Source organism: Podarcis erhardii (assembly GCF_964252035.2).
Source record: "Podarcis erhardii genome assembly, chromosome: 4".
Taxonomy (NCBI): domain Eukaryota; kingdom Metazoa; phylum Chordata; class Lepidosauria; order Squamata; family Lacertidae; genus Podarcis; species Podarcis erhardii.
This window is the reverse complement of record NC_138508.1, coordinates 30,265,092-30,280,936: the sequence shown is the minus strand read 5'-3', so window position 1 is coordinate 30,280,936 and position 15,845 is coordinate 30,265,092. Positions and strand designations below refer to the sequence as shown.

Here is a 15,845-nt window from a genome sequence, read left to right as displayed (position 1 = left end):
GGGGGAGATGACAGGCCTGCCCTGAAATAGCAGGCAGGCTACGCAGCCTCCTGTTCCTCCAAGACCTCTGCTGAGATTGGGGTTTCTGTTGTCGGAGGAAGAGGAAGCTAATAAGGGACCATTAAGAAGAGAGAGCAGGAGGCGGCTTGAAGTTGCCAGTCAAAAGTTGTTCAGCACCAGTGGTAAGAGGCCGAAGAAGCACTCCTATACTACTGGTAGATGTGACGGCTGCTCTTGCTGATTCTGCATTATTATCCAGTGCTACTGTTCCACTCACACAAGAGACTTGTGTAAAGGAACTCCTCCTCCCCTTTTCCCTGCATCCTTCTGCACACCTTCCAAATCTGCTCAAGAGGATTGGGGACTCACACTGAGTCCAGATAACAGATTTCATAGAATCATAGAATCATAGAATCATAGAGTTGGAAGAGACCCCAAGGGCCATCGAGTCCAACCCCCTGCCAAGCAGGAAACACCATCAGAGCACTCCTGACATATGGTTGTCAAGCCTCTGCTTAAAGACCTCCAAAGAAGGAGACTCCACCACACTCCTTGGCAGCAAATTCCACTGTCGAACAGCTCTTACTGTCAGGAAGTTCTTCCTAATGTTTAGGTGGAATCTTCTTTCTTGTAGTTTGGAACCATTGCTCCGTGTCCGCTTCTCTGGAGCAGCAGAAAACAACCTTTCTCCCTCCTCTATGTGACATCCTTTTATATATTTGAACATGGCTATCATATCACCCCTTAACCTCCTCTTCTCCAGGCTAAACGTGCCCAGCTCCCTTAGCCGTTCCTCATAAGGCATCGTTTCCAGGGCTTTGACCATTTTGGTTGCCCTCCTCTGGACACGTTCCAGTTTGTCAGTGTCCTTCTTGAACTGTGGTGCCCAGAACTGGACACAGTACTCCAGGTGAGGTCTGACCAGAGCAGAATACAGTGGCACTATTACTTCCCTTGATCTAGATGCTATACTCCTATTGATGCAGCCCAGAATTGCATTGGCTTTTTTAGCTGCCGCGTCACACTGTTGGCTCATGTCAAGTTTGTGGTCAACCAAGACTCCTAGATCCTTTTCACATGTACTGCTCTCAAGCCAGGTGTCGCCCATCTTGTATTTGTGCCTCTCATTTTTTTTGCCCAAGTGCAATACTTGATTTGCAAGCTTTGCTGTGAGATTGATTTACTTATTACCCCTCCCCCCAACCTACACACACACACACACACACACACACACACACATTTAGGCAGTCATTAACATTCCAGATTAAACTAGCTCTTTTTCCTCTTATGTTGACTGTAAAATACTGTGTTTCTGGACGCTGTGACTGTTTGTCCCCCGCCATGTAGTTTAATGCATGCAACTGAACAGTGTTTAAATCATCACTGTTGACTTGCACACCACTCATATAGAGAGATATTCTTAAATATTCTTGCTTTAGCATTTAAATTGGATGTCAGGGAAAGATGTGGAAACAGGTTACTACTTGTTATTCTGTCCGCATGGTGCTTTTTGTACAGAGATTCTTTCCCCCAAATCTGGGCTTCAGTAACAATAATCTGACCTAGTATAGCCTTTTATCCATTCCGATTTTCTGCCTGTTCATAATCAGTGAGAAATATTGAAGTTGAAGTAGTTAAAATGAGGGGGAAATACTTCTGAATAACTAAGGTTTCGTTTTTGATTATCAGAACAGGCTAAATGACTGCAGGGACAGGATATAGTCTGTTCCAGCCTTCTGCATGACCCTGGGCTAGTCACTCATTCTCAGCCGAACCTACCACAGTGGGTTTTTTGTGAGATTAATAAGGGGGTGGAGACTATATATGGCACCTTAAGCTCTTCAGGGAAAAGATAAATATTATAAATATTATAAATCAATAAAATCAAATGCCATTATTATTTGTGTATCAGCCAGTGACCACAACCCGAAGCTCTGTGTTCACTGACTTTACCTACTACTCTTTTACTGTTTTTTTACATTGTATTTTTATTGTAATTATATTATTTAGCGTTGTTGCACTGTACACCGCTTACATTTTTGAAATATTGAGCAGTTCCTATATGCTTTAAATAAATGAATAAATAAATGTTTAACTGCTCTAATGAGGAGATGATGAGGGGAAAATAGTTGTAGCTTGCAAGGGAATCAAATAAAACAATTGCTGGTTGTGGTTGTTCCATGTTTGCATATGGCACATCTTATCTGCATTTCATACTCAGGTGTTCTCGTTATTTTTGGTTTCAGCAGAAGCATATTTCTAATCTGTTGTGGCAAACTGTCAAAGCAGAATCAAAAGCCCAAAGGAGATCTTGTCTTCTGCGTACCTGGCAGTTGTGAAATACCATACGAAAGAAACATTAACATTACTATTAGTATTAGAAAAAGAGGGAAAGAAACTTAGCAATTGGGGGGTGGGAAGCCATCACAACAGACACAGTCGCATATAACTGCACTCACCAAGCCATTTGTTTCCATTTTGGATGGGCAAGGTTGTGCCTTAGGAAACTATCTTTCCACATTGGGCATTATGGTAGGAGCATGTGACTTATGTAGTATCCAGGTCCCTTATTAAAATAATAATAATTTCAAAGGTCAGCCCCAGCATTTTGAATTGGGCCTGAAGCAGGGGTAGGCAACCTAAGGCTAGGGGACCAGTTGCGGCCCAATCGCATTCTAAATCCGGCCCACGGACGGTCTGGGAATCAGTGTGTTTTTACATGAGTAGAATGTGTGCTTTTATTTAGAATGCATCTCTGGGTTATTTGTGGGGCATAGGAATTTGTTCATTTCCCCCGCCCGCCCCCAAATATAGTCCGGCCCACCACATGGTCTGAGGGACGGTGGGCCGGCCCACGGCTGAAAAAGGTTGCTGACCCCTGGCTTGGAGTAATAGTGTAACAGTGTTAAACATTCTGACTTTCGGTTTCACGTTAACATCCAGGTAGCTGCATTTTTCACAAGGTAGCCACACAAAAAGCACATTACAGTTATTCAGCTGCACATTTTGAGGAGAAGCTTGTCAGGTGGCAGTGGTAGCTTGTTTCTAAAAACAGCAGGTTTTGTTTCTGTTTGTTTGCTTGGGTCCTACAAGCTTCCCATAACTCCAGTTACTGGTTATCTAATAGATCTTGTTAAAATTATCACAATAATCTTTGCCAACAGCAAAGCAAAGTAAACTGAAACCTACCAGAGATACTGTATACAGATTGCCAAAACATGAAAGTTATACGGCAAAATTTTCATGCAACGTGGTAAAGTATACCAGTGTTTTCCATAAAAATTTTCATATTTTAAAAAGTTCCCCTAGCCAATAATTTGGAGTACTCCCGCAATGAAATCTCTTCTGCATTTAAACCATTTTACTAGATGTTCTCATTTGTGAGATATCTGGTGTCAATTTTGTTCTTCTTTTTTCTTATTGCAGGTGATGTGCCTTCAGGATTTTTTTGGCGAAGATGACATATTCATTGCATGTGGCCCTGAAAAGTTTCGTTATCAGGATGACTTCTTGCTAGATGAAAGCGGTAAGAAAACAATATTTTTCACAGATGCATCACTATCTATATTTTTTAAAAAATTAAGAAATGTTTTAAATTTCCAAGTTGTGCATTTGTGAATGGTTTTTATTATCTAGGCCAAGTGGGCTAAATGAAACTGTTAACCCAGAGTTTGATACAAAAGCAGTCACTTCATGTTTTCAAAATCCTTTCCTTTTGCAAAATATAACCTATTAAGGCTAGAAATGTCACGTTTAACTGTCAGGTTTCTGTAACCTTGAATAGTGAGGCAGAGAACGGGAAAATGGTAACAGTTCCCATCTGTTGTGATTTATGGAACACTGGCCAATGTGTTAAGCAGCTTTTTGGCTGGGCTCTGAGTAGCAGACACTGCCAGCTGGCTTGTTCTTCTCCCCACATCAGGAGAAGACACTTTCACAGTGGAGAAATTTCTGTGGTGGGGCATCTGGGAAATCTCTCAGATTGTGCCTGTCCTCAAGGAGTAGGTCTGAAGAGTTCTGTCATAATCTCAGGTGTCAAAAACTTGTGTTCTGAGTGGAGTGTAACAAATGAGAACATGATGAACCAGGAAGAGGCTGATGCTGAATAAGCTTAGGCATGAGTCACTGCTCAATACTCCCCCGCCCATCTCAAGACACATCAAGGGTAGAAGCTCATATAGAAATTTGGTGGTGGGATGTGCTGAGGGTGGTTAATTCCTGCTCTGAAAGATTCTGAGGGAAGGTATTAGACTGAAAAACATTTCCTCACAGCATCACTGGAAGTTAGCTAAACACTGGTATCTTATAAGATTTGCTGGATCAGACCAAAAGCTTATCTAGCGCAGCATCCATTTGCTCACATTGGCCAGGCAGATGCCTATGAGTCCCTTAGTATTGCTGCACATGCCCCCAGTCTCTGAGTGGAGAGAGATTCCAGGGGTTCCAGCCCTTAACCAGAGTCTGCTTTCCTTGGGCTGGAGGTCAATGGAAACTGTGGTGTCTCTTGGACATATAGTATTGTTTACACATATACACAACCTGAACTTAGGCTGGAGAGGCTTTCGGCGTTAACACTCCAACAGATCTGGCCTCCCCACTAGGTTTCAAGGGAAACCCCAAGCCACAGCTTTGGGTCTAGCACAAAGCAAAGCAAGCCTCTGTGTTTCCAGCTTCTGGCAGGAGCCAAAACACCCCCACCCCTCCCTCTCTCTCTCTCTCTCTCTCTCTCTCACACACACACACACACACACACAGTCTCCCCCTTGGCCTGTTGTTTTCCCTCCTAGAATTAAGTGGCATCCAGCCAGGTGTGGTAGGAAAAGGCCCATCCATTTGTTTCTGCTGCAACAGTGCAACCTCTTTAGACATATAAATGGCAGTATTGGTTTGGCTCATTCCACAGGTTTTGTCTCACAGATACAGGATTGCAGGCCTGGATGGGACCCACCCAACCTATAGCGATACCTATCCAAAACGAAAATATCTATTCGTCTCCCAAAGGTGGCATAATGAAACATTTAGGTTCCAAGAACTCTTATCAATTGCCTTTTGCTTTGTTGGAAATTTGCATGGTTGGAGGTTTCCTTTTTCTGGTTTCTGTATTGTAACAGTTGTTACAATTTAGTTTTTAATACGCTATTGTTGCTCAACAAGAACATAAATCTTATTGTTCTGTGTCGTCTACATCAGTGCTGGCGAACCTGGGCTCTCCACGGGATGATTGACTCCCAATGCCATCCGCCCAACGCAGCACAGCCAATGGTTGGGAATGATGGGAATTACAGTGCAGCAGTGTGGGAGGGGCGGCAATTGCCTCTTCCCTGGCAGTGACTTTCGAGGGTATCAAACTGGGGTCCTTCTCAGCCATACCTTAGAGATGCCAGGGACTGAACCTGGAGCCTTTTGCTTTATTCCTGAGCTATGGTCATTTTCCGTGTCTCTTCTTAATCATATTTTGCTTTATTGTGCTCCCCGTGATTAAGAGCTGTCAGATTTCATTGGAGGTAAAACAGGGTTCAAACAAGTTGCATATGGGGACATGTCTCAGTGATCCCATTCACTGAAATTCCATCTTGTCCTTGTCATGAGTTTATGAACTCTATTGTGAAAATGAATAGCTCGTCTCTCAGCTTCAGTCTTTCGTTTGAAATGTGGGTGTATAGGGCAATCCATTAAATGAATGAAATTTTGTCCTGAATAAGAGGCTCCCCTTTTGTGTTTGTGTGTCATGTAAAAGCAAGTGGCTCAGCCTACTACTTACTTAGACATACATTTTATGTTCCAGAAGCTCTGGATAAGCACATATTATTCTTCCTGAAAGTGTCCACATACATCTTGTTACAATGGTGGTATCTCTTCTAAATAAAACCTAATTATTCAAAATCCATAATTCATTAGCTTTCAGAAAGTGCCAAACTTTCCTGGGGGCATTTGAGGATAATATATTCACCCTTAATATTCATTAAGTTCTTTTTTAAAAAGGGGAAAAATCTTATTAAAAAAAAGTCACAGTCTGCCAGCTGAGAGGAGAGAAGAAAACCTCATTGGAAAAATGTTTCAAAACTGATTAGTTCTGAAATAGTGTAATAACCTGAAATAAATTGATGAACATTTCATAAAGCCAGGAACTAATGGAATTGGTTTAGGGAGGGAAGAGTGGAACCTAGAGGATTTTGTTTTCTGAACTAAGATATGGCATTGTGTTCCAATGCAATGGCGTACAATCAAACTACTGATAAATCTTTACCCTGTTTTGTGGCATGGCTGTGCTTTGCCTGTCTTTAGTTTGTATCCTGCTCAATCAGCAATGTCCTCTGGTTCACAGATTTAAAACAATTAAAATACAATTGCAGTTTCAAAATTAAACAAAGCAGTGTAAAAACAGATAAAGACAGAAATCAGGCAAAAACAATGCTGTGAACTGCAGAGGCCACAGACAATGCGTTGTAGGGGGTTGGACAAGGGTCTCATTCCAACTTGAATGCTCTGCCATAGACACAGACCACAGCACTAACACTCAACAATCTCTTGGATTTCTCTGTTAAAAGGAAACCTTTCACCCTTGGTACCTAGAGCCTAGGAATACCAGTGGCTACAAAGGAAGATCAGTAAGTTAGGAAAGGACATGTTAATGTTGCTGCAAAATGCTCAGAGGGTGGAAAGCTTGACACAATGTACTGGAGGCTTCAGGTTACATGGCTCCAAAATCACATCCACCTCTGAAACTGGGGACGGGGGGACCCCTTTAGTTAGTACCCTGTTCAGCTAAGAATAACTCTTAAGAAATACAGGAACATGTCACCACTGGAGAATAAGAGTCTCTAGCAACCATCTAGAGCAGTGATTTGGAACCAGTGGCCCTCAAGGTGTTGTTGGGCTGCTAATCCCATCAGCCCCAAACAGTTTAGCCGATGGTCAGAGATTATGGAAGCTGTAGTCTGGCAACATCTGCACCCCGCCCATGAGCTAAAGCCTTCCTACATGGAACTGCTTACTGCATGATACTCTTAAAGCAGATATTATGCTTTGAATAATCTAAGGCTGACTAATTACTGGTAATTTTTTCCTGTTACCATGGTGCTAAGAGGATGAGGTCATAGGGTGGTGATTAAAACAATATCTTAGATCTTAGTGAGTTTGTTATGAGGTATAATACCTCCTTTGTGCAGAAAGAGAAAACTTCAACGATATCTGTGGACTTTCAGCTAACATGAGAGAGGTGGCAGTTAGTCCTAGGAAAATCTACTGGAGGCTTGTTAGGAGACAAAAAAGTGGGGGGGTAATTGGAAAGCAGTTCATTTTCTTGGTGTCCATACTTGGTAAAATTATTATTTTTAATTCAAAGCATTATTGTCTATTCTGTCAGGATAAGAAGTTTAGGAGTCTTGACCACTTAGAAGGGGTTGGGGCAGGCACCCCCAAACTCGGCCCTCTAGCTGTTTTGGGACTACAATTCCCATCATCCCTGACCACTGTTAGCTAGGGATGATGGGAGTTGTAGTCCCAAAACAACTGGAGGGCCGAGTTTGGGGGTGCCTGGGTTTTGGAGACAAAGAAAGGTGCTGAATCACTCCAATCATACAGCTAAGCTTTGTTTGACCTTATAGACTCTCTTCCCCACTACTCACTTTGAAAAGGGAAGCTGAAGGACAATTCTTACATTGCAGCTGCTGTGTGGCAGTTACTGGAAATGTTTCCACATGGAAGTGGCCACATGAGACAGCTGGAACCTGTGACAGAATGCTCTCACCACATTGGCACTTAAATTACTTTTGAGAGACGAGGGAACAGCTTGCGGTGCATCTCCACCTTGTTCCTAAACCTGTTCTGTACTCTACAGCCTTTGAATGGATGGGCTTTCTTCAAGTGTGGTGTAAAAATAAGTTACTTGACAGACCAAACCTCTCCTTTTTAATTCAAGATGCCCAAGGTGGAGGCTATGTAGCTGTATCTGATTTCCCATCCCTCCCCAGCTCACTAAGTCAGGTACCCATTTACATGCCAGGTGGCCTGAAGAAAACTGGGGTTAAACTAAGTTTAAAATCTCTAACCTCTTTTATTGAATATTCTCACCATTAGGTAGTTAGTATTTTTCCTTTTGTTAAGGGCTTCCTTATTAGATCCTTGACGGAGGACAAGGCCATCAATGACTGATAGTGATAGATGTATACCATCTTCAAGGCTGGAGGCAGTATGCCTCTGAAAACCAGCTGGTGGGAATCTCAAAGGAAAAGAATGCCTTCATGCCCTACTGGAGGACTTTCCATATGCATCTGATTGGCTACTGAGTAAGAGGAGAGCTAGACTAGATAGGCCCCGGGGCAGAAGACAAGTAGCAATGCCTTGTGGATCACCCTGGCTCTCTCCAGGTTTGGCGAGAGGGGGGCATTCCAGCGGCAGTAGAAGTGGGAGTGTGGGGTGCTTGGTTGGGGAGGGAAACAGCACCTTCGCATTTCACCTCAGGTTGCAAAACAAACAAGGTCACCCCTGTTATCACTGTCTACTCTACTGCATTTCGGTCATGTCACTTGTGGCTTATATTTTTGCACCATGCTCTGCCAAATCATGCACTTTTAATAACTAGACAATGTGGATTTATTGCAGTTCATGATGTAGCTGTGCTGAAGATATTTCTGATCCCACCCTGTCATCTTCTCTCACCATAATTCTTAAGAGCTTTTCAGTCTGGAAGGCTTTTCTGAATCGCCCAAGCCCTTCTTAAGGACTGCATAGTTACCTATATGGTTCACACTGATGAGATTTTGGTGTGAAGCAAGTTGAATTATGAGGCCTGGCATCTTCCTTAAAACAAAGTGAATTGGAATGGCTACCCAATAGTTTTGCTGTTTCTTGGGCTCTTGCTGCAGGCAATTGGCAGTTGCTTTGTGTTTGGGATACTTATATTTTTAACCTTTGCCAATGATGACATCCTCATGCCTGGCAGGCCTCTTTCAGTGTGCCTCATACTGTACATCTGTGCATAACAGAATGAAAAAGATCCTTACTGTGAGGCAGGATTGAAAGACTGTCATTCTTGGGATAACTTACAAACCACAACCATATTAAAATTTCATACTACCAATTGAACACATCGACTCCACCCCACCCCGATGCTTCATTTTGATTTATTGTACTCATTTTAGTTTTGAAATGGCACTTGGGATGCCATCTTTGTCTTGACCTTTTGCCAGGATGACTAATCTCTCACTGCGCTGGTAATAAGAAAAGTACTTAATTTCATGAGCTGGAAACCACACTAGGGGGAAACATGATGTACCTGATTCTGAAGGCGGCCTGAGCTGGCTTGGTTGAGGACACGCTTGTTACTATTTTGCAAAACCGCAAACACTTCAGGTTTGTTTTTTGTTTCTTAAAAATATCCTGAAGACAGTATTTAGAAAATAATTCATATTCCATCTGTCTGTGAATCATGCCTGAAGCAGCTAACAACATTAATTAGTTTTAAAAGATCAGTAAAACAGTGAAAAACATTGCCAAAACTATTGCTATGAGTTGGGGGCGGCGGCGGTAGGCTATATGGCTGAGCCCCTTTCTAATTTCTGGATCCAGCATGGATTCAATTTGTGGAATAGCCAGACTAGCTTCTTGTTGATGTAATGACCCTTTAAGTATGGCTCTGTGCCAGATGGCAAATGGATGGGCCCACCTCCCTGAACTTGTTGGTACTTAGAAAGAAAATGGCAGAGTTGGTGTGTGACAGGTAGAAGCTGGACACAGGCTGCAGACTGAAGCCTATGCGGCAGAGCCATGCCTGATTTCTTCTGGACTCCATTGTAGGCTCAGGTTGTATATATGTGTAGATAAGCCATATACAATAAAGACACCACAGTTTCCGCTGTCCCTCATTCCATTGAAACTGAACCCTGGGTCAACACCAGGAATCCCTGGAATCTCACCCTGCTCAGAGATTAGGGTGGCGTGCAAGACTATTAAAATAGATAATAATAATAATAATAATAATAATAATAATAATAATTTGTTAGATTGAATTTGTTAAGGAGTCCTGCCTTATTCCTGAACTCCTGTTGTCAAGAAAATACTAACACATCTCAGTATGGAGGACAAGAGCAAGCAGGGACACTTATATAATTTTTATAAAATAGACTGCCCCTATATCTCTATGAGTCCTTCCCAGTTGGACTTGTAGATGTAGCTGCTTGCAGGACTGGGGGAGTTGTTCTCAGCTCTTTGTTGCTGAGTCATTGACTCATAAGAACTGTAGCTTAGAGGAGGCTGTTCCAAGAGCTGGGTGGGTGGTGCCTTGATCAGCCCAAAGACTTTATAAGGCCAGCTGAAAGAGATGCCAAATAGATTGGTCCCTTTGGGGTCAACACTTTTGGGTTGAGATGAGGCCAAGGGCACCACACTATTTGATTGGCTTTTGCTATGAGTATAACTGGTTGTATTCTTTTATGTTTATACTTAGTATGCCAACCATCCCAGGTCTGGTAAGAGCATGAGTCTGGTTCAGGCTCATGGATCAAGCTTTGGTTCATTTGGTTCATGGGTTCTCTCTCCAGTCCCCAGGACTCTCCTCAGGCCACTTCCCATTCCTCAGGCCTAGATGGAGGATGAAATATGTTGCACATCTGACTTTTGTTGGTCAGAATGCAGTAAGCTAAGACACTCATTTTTGCTCCACCCACCACTGACATGTGACTCCCAGAATTTTGTCTATGACAGAATGTGGCCCTTGAGCTGGGAAAAAGGTTCCCTATGCCAGAACAGAATAGGCATTATCCTAATATATAGATATATAATACATAAAGCTGTTCTTTAAAGTTGGGGAAGGTGAAGCAGAAACAGCAGATACTCCTTTTAGTAGCTGACTAATCAGCAATGGAATTTAAGGGGAAACCACCTTTTATGGCTACTTTATACCCACTTCATTTCTCTGTAATATCTTGACAAGTTGGCTTCCCTAGGCAAGAATTAATGTGGCTCTAATTTAATTTTATAGTCATTTTGATTGCTGTATATTTATTTGGCTCAAAGTCAGTGATAACATTTAGAAATAGAAACACATGTTTTTCAGAAATCTGCCGCTAGAGGAACCCTTAGCTCACCCTGGCCTCAAAATGCTGTTTCCAAAAGAAACTTGGGTTTCATCTGCAATAGGGTTTTCAAAACTGAAACGCTGTAACCACACACACTGGCCTCATTCAAATGTAACAGTAAACTGTGGTTTAGAGTTATGTGAATGAGCCTGAGACTCGTCAGCTATCCCTCATTCCTCCCCTCCTCTGGTGCAGCTGCAAAGGGGTTGGAAGCTTTCGCTTCCATTTTTAACTAACTACAGTTTAGCATTAAACTAAACAGATAATCTGTAATCATTCTTAACTGGGTAACTTAAATGTCCCAGCTTCAGCCTGCAGCAGATTAAACCCCACAACTTACTGGATGAACTTGAATGACAACATCCGGCACTCTGCACAAAAAACGCACTGAATGTTTTCAAAGCCCAGTGCTTGTCAATAATAATGTTACCACATTCTAACAGTACAACAAGATTAAACATTCTTCAGTAATAGTTCTGTTATTATGCATGTTTAACTTTTAAAGCAGGTGGCGCTGTGGGTTAAACCACAGATCCTAGGACTTGCCGATCAGAAGGTCGGCGGTTTGCATCCCCGCAACGGGGTGAGCTCCCGTTACTCGGTCCCTGCTCCTGCCAACCTAGCAGTTCAAAAGCATGTCAAAGTGCAAGTAGATAAATAGGTACTGCTCCAGCAGGAAGGTAAACAGCGTTTCTGTGCACTGCTCTGGTTCGCCAGAAGCGGCTTAGTCATGCTAGCCACATGACCCGGAAGCTGCACGCCGGCTCCCTTGGCCAATAAAGCGAGATGAGTACCGAAACCCCAGAGTCGGCCACGACTGGATCTAATGGCCAGGGGTCCCTTTACCTTTACTAAGGGTAAGGCCAGAATCAACAAGTTCAAATTAAAGAAAGGGGATTTCAACAAAGCACTAGGAAGAACTTTACCTAACTTTTAAAGCAAAAAATAAAAAATAAAAATGTGCATCTGAAGGCAATTCCTGTCAGCTCCTTCCCTAGCAGGAGTCCAAGGGCATAATCTTCCAGGTTAGCAATTGACCAAAGGATTTCCCTACTGGGAAATGATCTATAATGAAATTAAGAAAATCCTTAAGTGGACATTTGTAAAGAAACCAGAGGCTTTTCTCTTGGGCATGGTAGGCCAAATGGTTCCAAAGAAAGATAGAACATTCTTTATGTACGCAACAACAGCAGCAAGAATTCTTTTGGCGAAGTATTGGAAGACTAAAGAATTACCTACTCTGGAAGAATGGCAGACCAAGGTGACTGAATTTATGGGACTGGCAGAGATGACCGGCAGAATCCGTGACCAGAGGAGAGAGACAGTGGAAGAAGACTGGAAAAAATTTAAAATCTATCTTAAAAATTGTTGTAAAATCTCGGAATGTTAAGATGTCAAGGGATTGGATATAAAGAATTACAGCTGTAAAAATTGAAATTTAAAAAAAAGCTTTAAAGAGAATTAAATATAAAAAGGGATGAAGGATTGCTAAAAAATTTTAAAATAAGGATGCAGTGAAGGGGAGGTTTGGGGAAGTCGTGTTATGTTTTGTCTGTTTTTTGTTTATGTTGTAAAATTAATAAAAATTATTTAAAAAAAAAATTGACCAAAGGATTACATTTGGAGACAAAATGCATACCAGAGGGTGATGATCTTGTGTTGCATAGATAGAGTTTTATAGAACATTCTTCATCTGACAGAGGCTTCTCCCGTTGTCTTTCTAAGACCAGAATGGAGTTCCTCATTCTGGGCACAGACTATCATTGTCAAAAATTAGACCATCTAAGAGTGCTGCAGTTACGTAATTTTAGACACTGGCTATAACAGTCTTATTCTAGATGGTAATGTGTATTCCTTCCCTTTACTTCAAAATGTGGTTTGCCAGCCCTGCTCCTGTTCTGTCAGCTGAGTAGGACCCTGGACTTCCTTCTTGACTATTTGTTTGATGCTGTGCATGACGTCAGTGCTGTCAAGCTAAATGTGCATATCCCACTCCAGAAACATTTTTGCGCTCAGTTCCTGACCTAAGTGGCGATATGAATGATCAAGCCTACTTTTGCATGTCACCTGTCTTGATGGATTGGGGTGACGGTTTGAATGCTTTTAAACCGGTGATGGCTAAACTTTTGCGTTCTAGATGTCATAATGCCATTATACTAATCTATAGTGTGACCACATTTGGACAACAGTTCTGGTTGCTTCACCTCATAAAAGGATATTTTAGGGCCGGAAAAGGTTCAGAAAAGGGCAGCCGGAATGATCAAGGAGAAGGAGCAACTCCGCTATGAGGAAAGGTTACAACTTTTGGGACTTTTTAGTTTAGAGAAAAGGCAAGTAAGAGGAGACATAATAGAGGTGTATAAAAATATGCAGGATGTGAAGAAGGTGAAGAAAGTAAAGATTTCATCCCTCTCGCATAACACTAGAACTTGTGGAAGATTCAGGACGAAGGAAAGTAATTGTACATGCATAGCTAAACTATGGAATTTGCTCTCACAAGAAGCAATGATGGCTCCAACTTAAAAGGTGACTGTTAAGGAGGAATAGAAAAATTAGTGGAGGAGAGGGTTATCAATGGCTATTAGCCATTATGGCTGTGCTCTGCCTCCACTGTCAGAGACAGAATGCACCTGAATGGCAGTGACTGTGAGAACACAATGCTCAGCTAGATAGGTCCTTGGCCTGATCCAGAAGGCTCCTCTTAAGGTCTTATGTCCCTGTTCTTTTACTCCATCATTTCTGAAAAAATATGGTGATGCGGACAGGGGTTAACAACATCTGGAGTTGCAGGTTATCCACCCCAGTTTCAAAAGTGAATAAAATGAAGAATTAAAACTATGTATTGCAGCTTATTTTATTGGAAAGGTTAACCTTTACGGTACTAATCTAGTCCCTGCTCCCATTAACAAAAGCACTGAATATTTTAAAAGGTTTTATGCTCTTAAATAGGAATGACTCTTCCGCAGTTAAGAAAAGACAAGGACTTGCACCTGAGAATTTATGTGTGCTACTCTGCAAGAAAAAAAAATGCTTCTTAAATCAGAATTATATTGATTTTTGCCTCCTTTCTCCTTAATGAAGCTAGAATTAAATAAACTCAATGCTGTTCTTTTTTTTTTTTTCTCATGCAGAGCAATTTTGTTAATTGAACATTGCCTACCTCGGCTAAGATCTTGGCTTTCAGACTTGGTTGGAATGTTTCTTGTTCTAGATTTTGAAGTGTGCACTATCCTGTTGCTCATAGGGCACCAGGAAAAGGAAGAAACCACTTTTTTGCCACTTAAGATTGAAATTCTGAAAGAGGTATATAGAGCGTTTTGTGTCCTAATTGGTGGACCTGAAGCCTGGGCTCCAACATGTGACCCTCCAGGCATCTCTGTCTGCCTATTGGGACCCTTCCATTTTCAAACTGGAGAAACTGTCATGGGAACGGCTCATATCACTGTCCTATTGGCTTCAATAGACTGCTTCTTTCATTGCTATTTTCACAGAGGGAAAGGGACCTTGTGGGCACCAGTGAAGACATTTGCAGGTGCAGGTGCACCCATGGGTGCCATATTGGGGGTTCTTGGGTTAAATTCACACACATTTTTTACTTCATTTTTGCTTTCTTTGTGCTGAACTCAGCAAAGGGGTTGGGGAGACAAGGTTGGATACTATAACACTTTTAATTCAGTTGCTGATCTTCAAGCCCCCTTCATGGATCACTGCCTTGCCGTGGTGAAGAGGCTTGAATAACTCAGAGAAGCTATGAACTATGCCGAGCAGGGCACCCAAGATGAACAGGTCATAGTGGAGAGTTTTGACCAAACGTGATCCACCTGGAGGAGGAACCGGCAAGCCACTCCAGTATTCCTGCCAAGAAAACTCCATGGACAAAGACAACTGGCATATAAAAGTTATGATGCTGGAAGATGAGCCCCTCAGGTCGGAAGGTGTCCAACATGCTACTGGGGAAGAGCGGAGGACAAGTACAAGTAGATCCAGAGCTGATGAAGTGGCTGGGCCAAAGCCGAAAGGATGCTCAGTTGCGGATATGCATGGAAGCGAAAGGAAAGTCCAATGTTGTAAAGAAAAATATTGCATAGGAACCTGGAATGTAAGAACCATGAACCTGGGTAAGTTGGATGTGGTCAAAAATGAGATGGCAAGAATAAATTTTGACATCCTGGGCATCAGTGAACTAAAATGGACGGGAATGGGCGAATTCAGTTTGGATGACTATCATATCTACTACTGTGGGCAAGAAACCCGTAAAAGAAATGGAGTGGCCCTCATAGTCAACAAAAGAGTGGCGAAAGCTGTACTGGGATGCAATCTCAAAAATGATAGAATGATCTCAATACGAATCCAAGGCAGACCTTTTAACATCACAATAATCCAAGTTTATGCACCAACTACTGGTGCTGAAGAAACTGAAATTGACCAATTCTATGAAGACTTACAAGACCTTATAGAAGTGACACCAAAGAAGGATGTTCTTCTCATTATAGGGGATTGGAATGCTAAAGTAGGGAATCAAGAGATAAAAGGAACAACTGGCAAGTTTGGCCTTGGAGATCAAAATGAAGCAGGGCAAAGGCTAATAGAGTTCTGTCAAGAGAACAAGCTGGTCATCACAAACACGCTTTTCCAACAACGCAAGAGACGACTCTACACATGGACATCACCAGATGGGCAACATCGAAATCAGATTGATTATATTCTCTGCAGCCAAAGATGGAGAAGCTCTATACAGTCAGCAAAAACAAGACCTGGAGCAGACTG

General features: G+C 42.2%; 1 protein-coding gene across 4 annotated transcripts in view; it reads left to right on the top strand.

Annotated features, from left to right (window-relative positions):
* The window catches only part of DCLK1 (doublecortin like kinase 1), a 208,010-nt gene that overhangs the window by 96,162 nt on the left and 96,003 nt on the right, over positions 1-15,845 (top strand). For all 4 annotated transcript variants that reach the window (XM_081860335.1, XM_081860334.1, XM_081860336.1 and 1 more), the window contains exon 4: positions 3,427-3,526. In XM_081860335.1, coding sequence (XP_081716461.1) covers positions 3,427-3,526 — 100 coding nt within the window. The remainder of the gene's footprint in view (positions 1-3,426; positions 3,527-15,845) is intronic.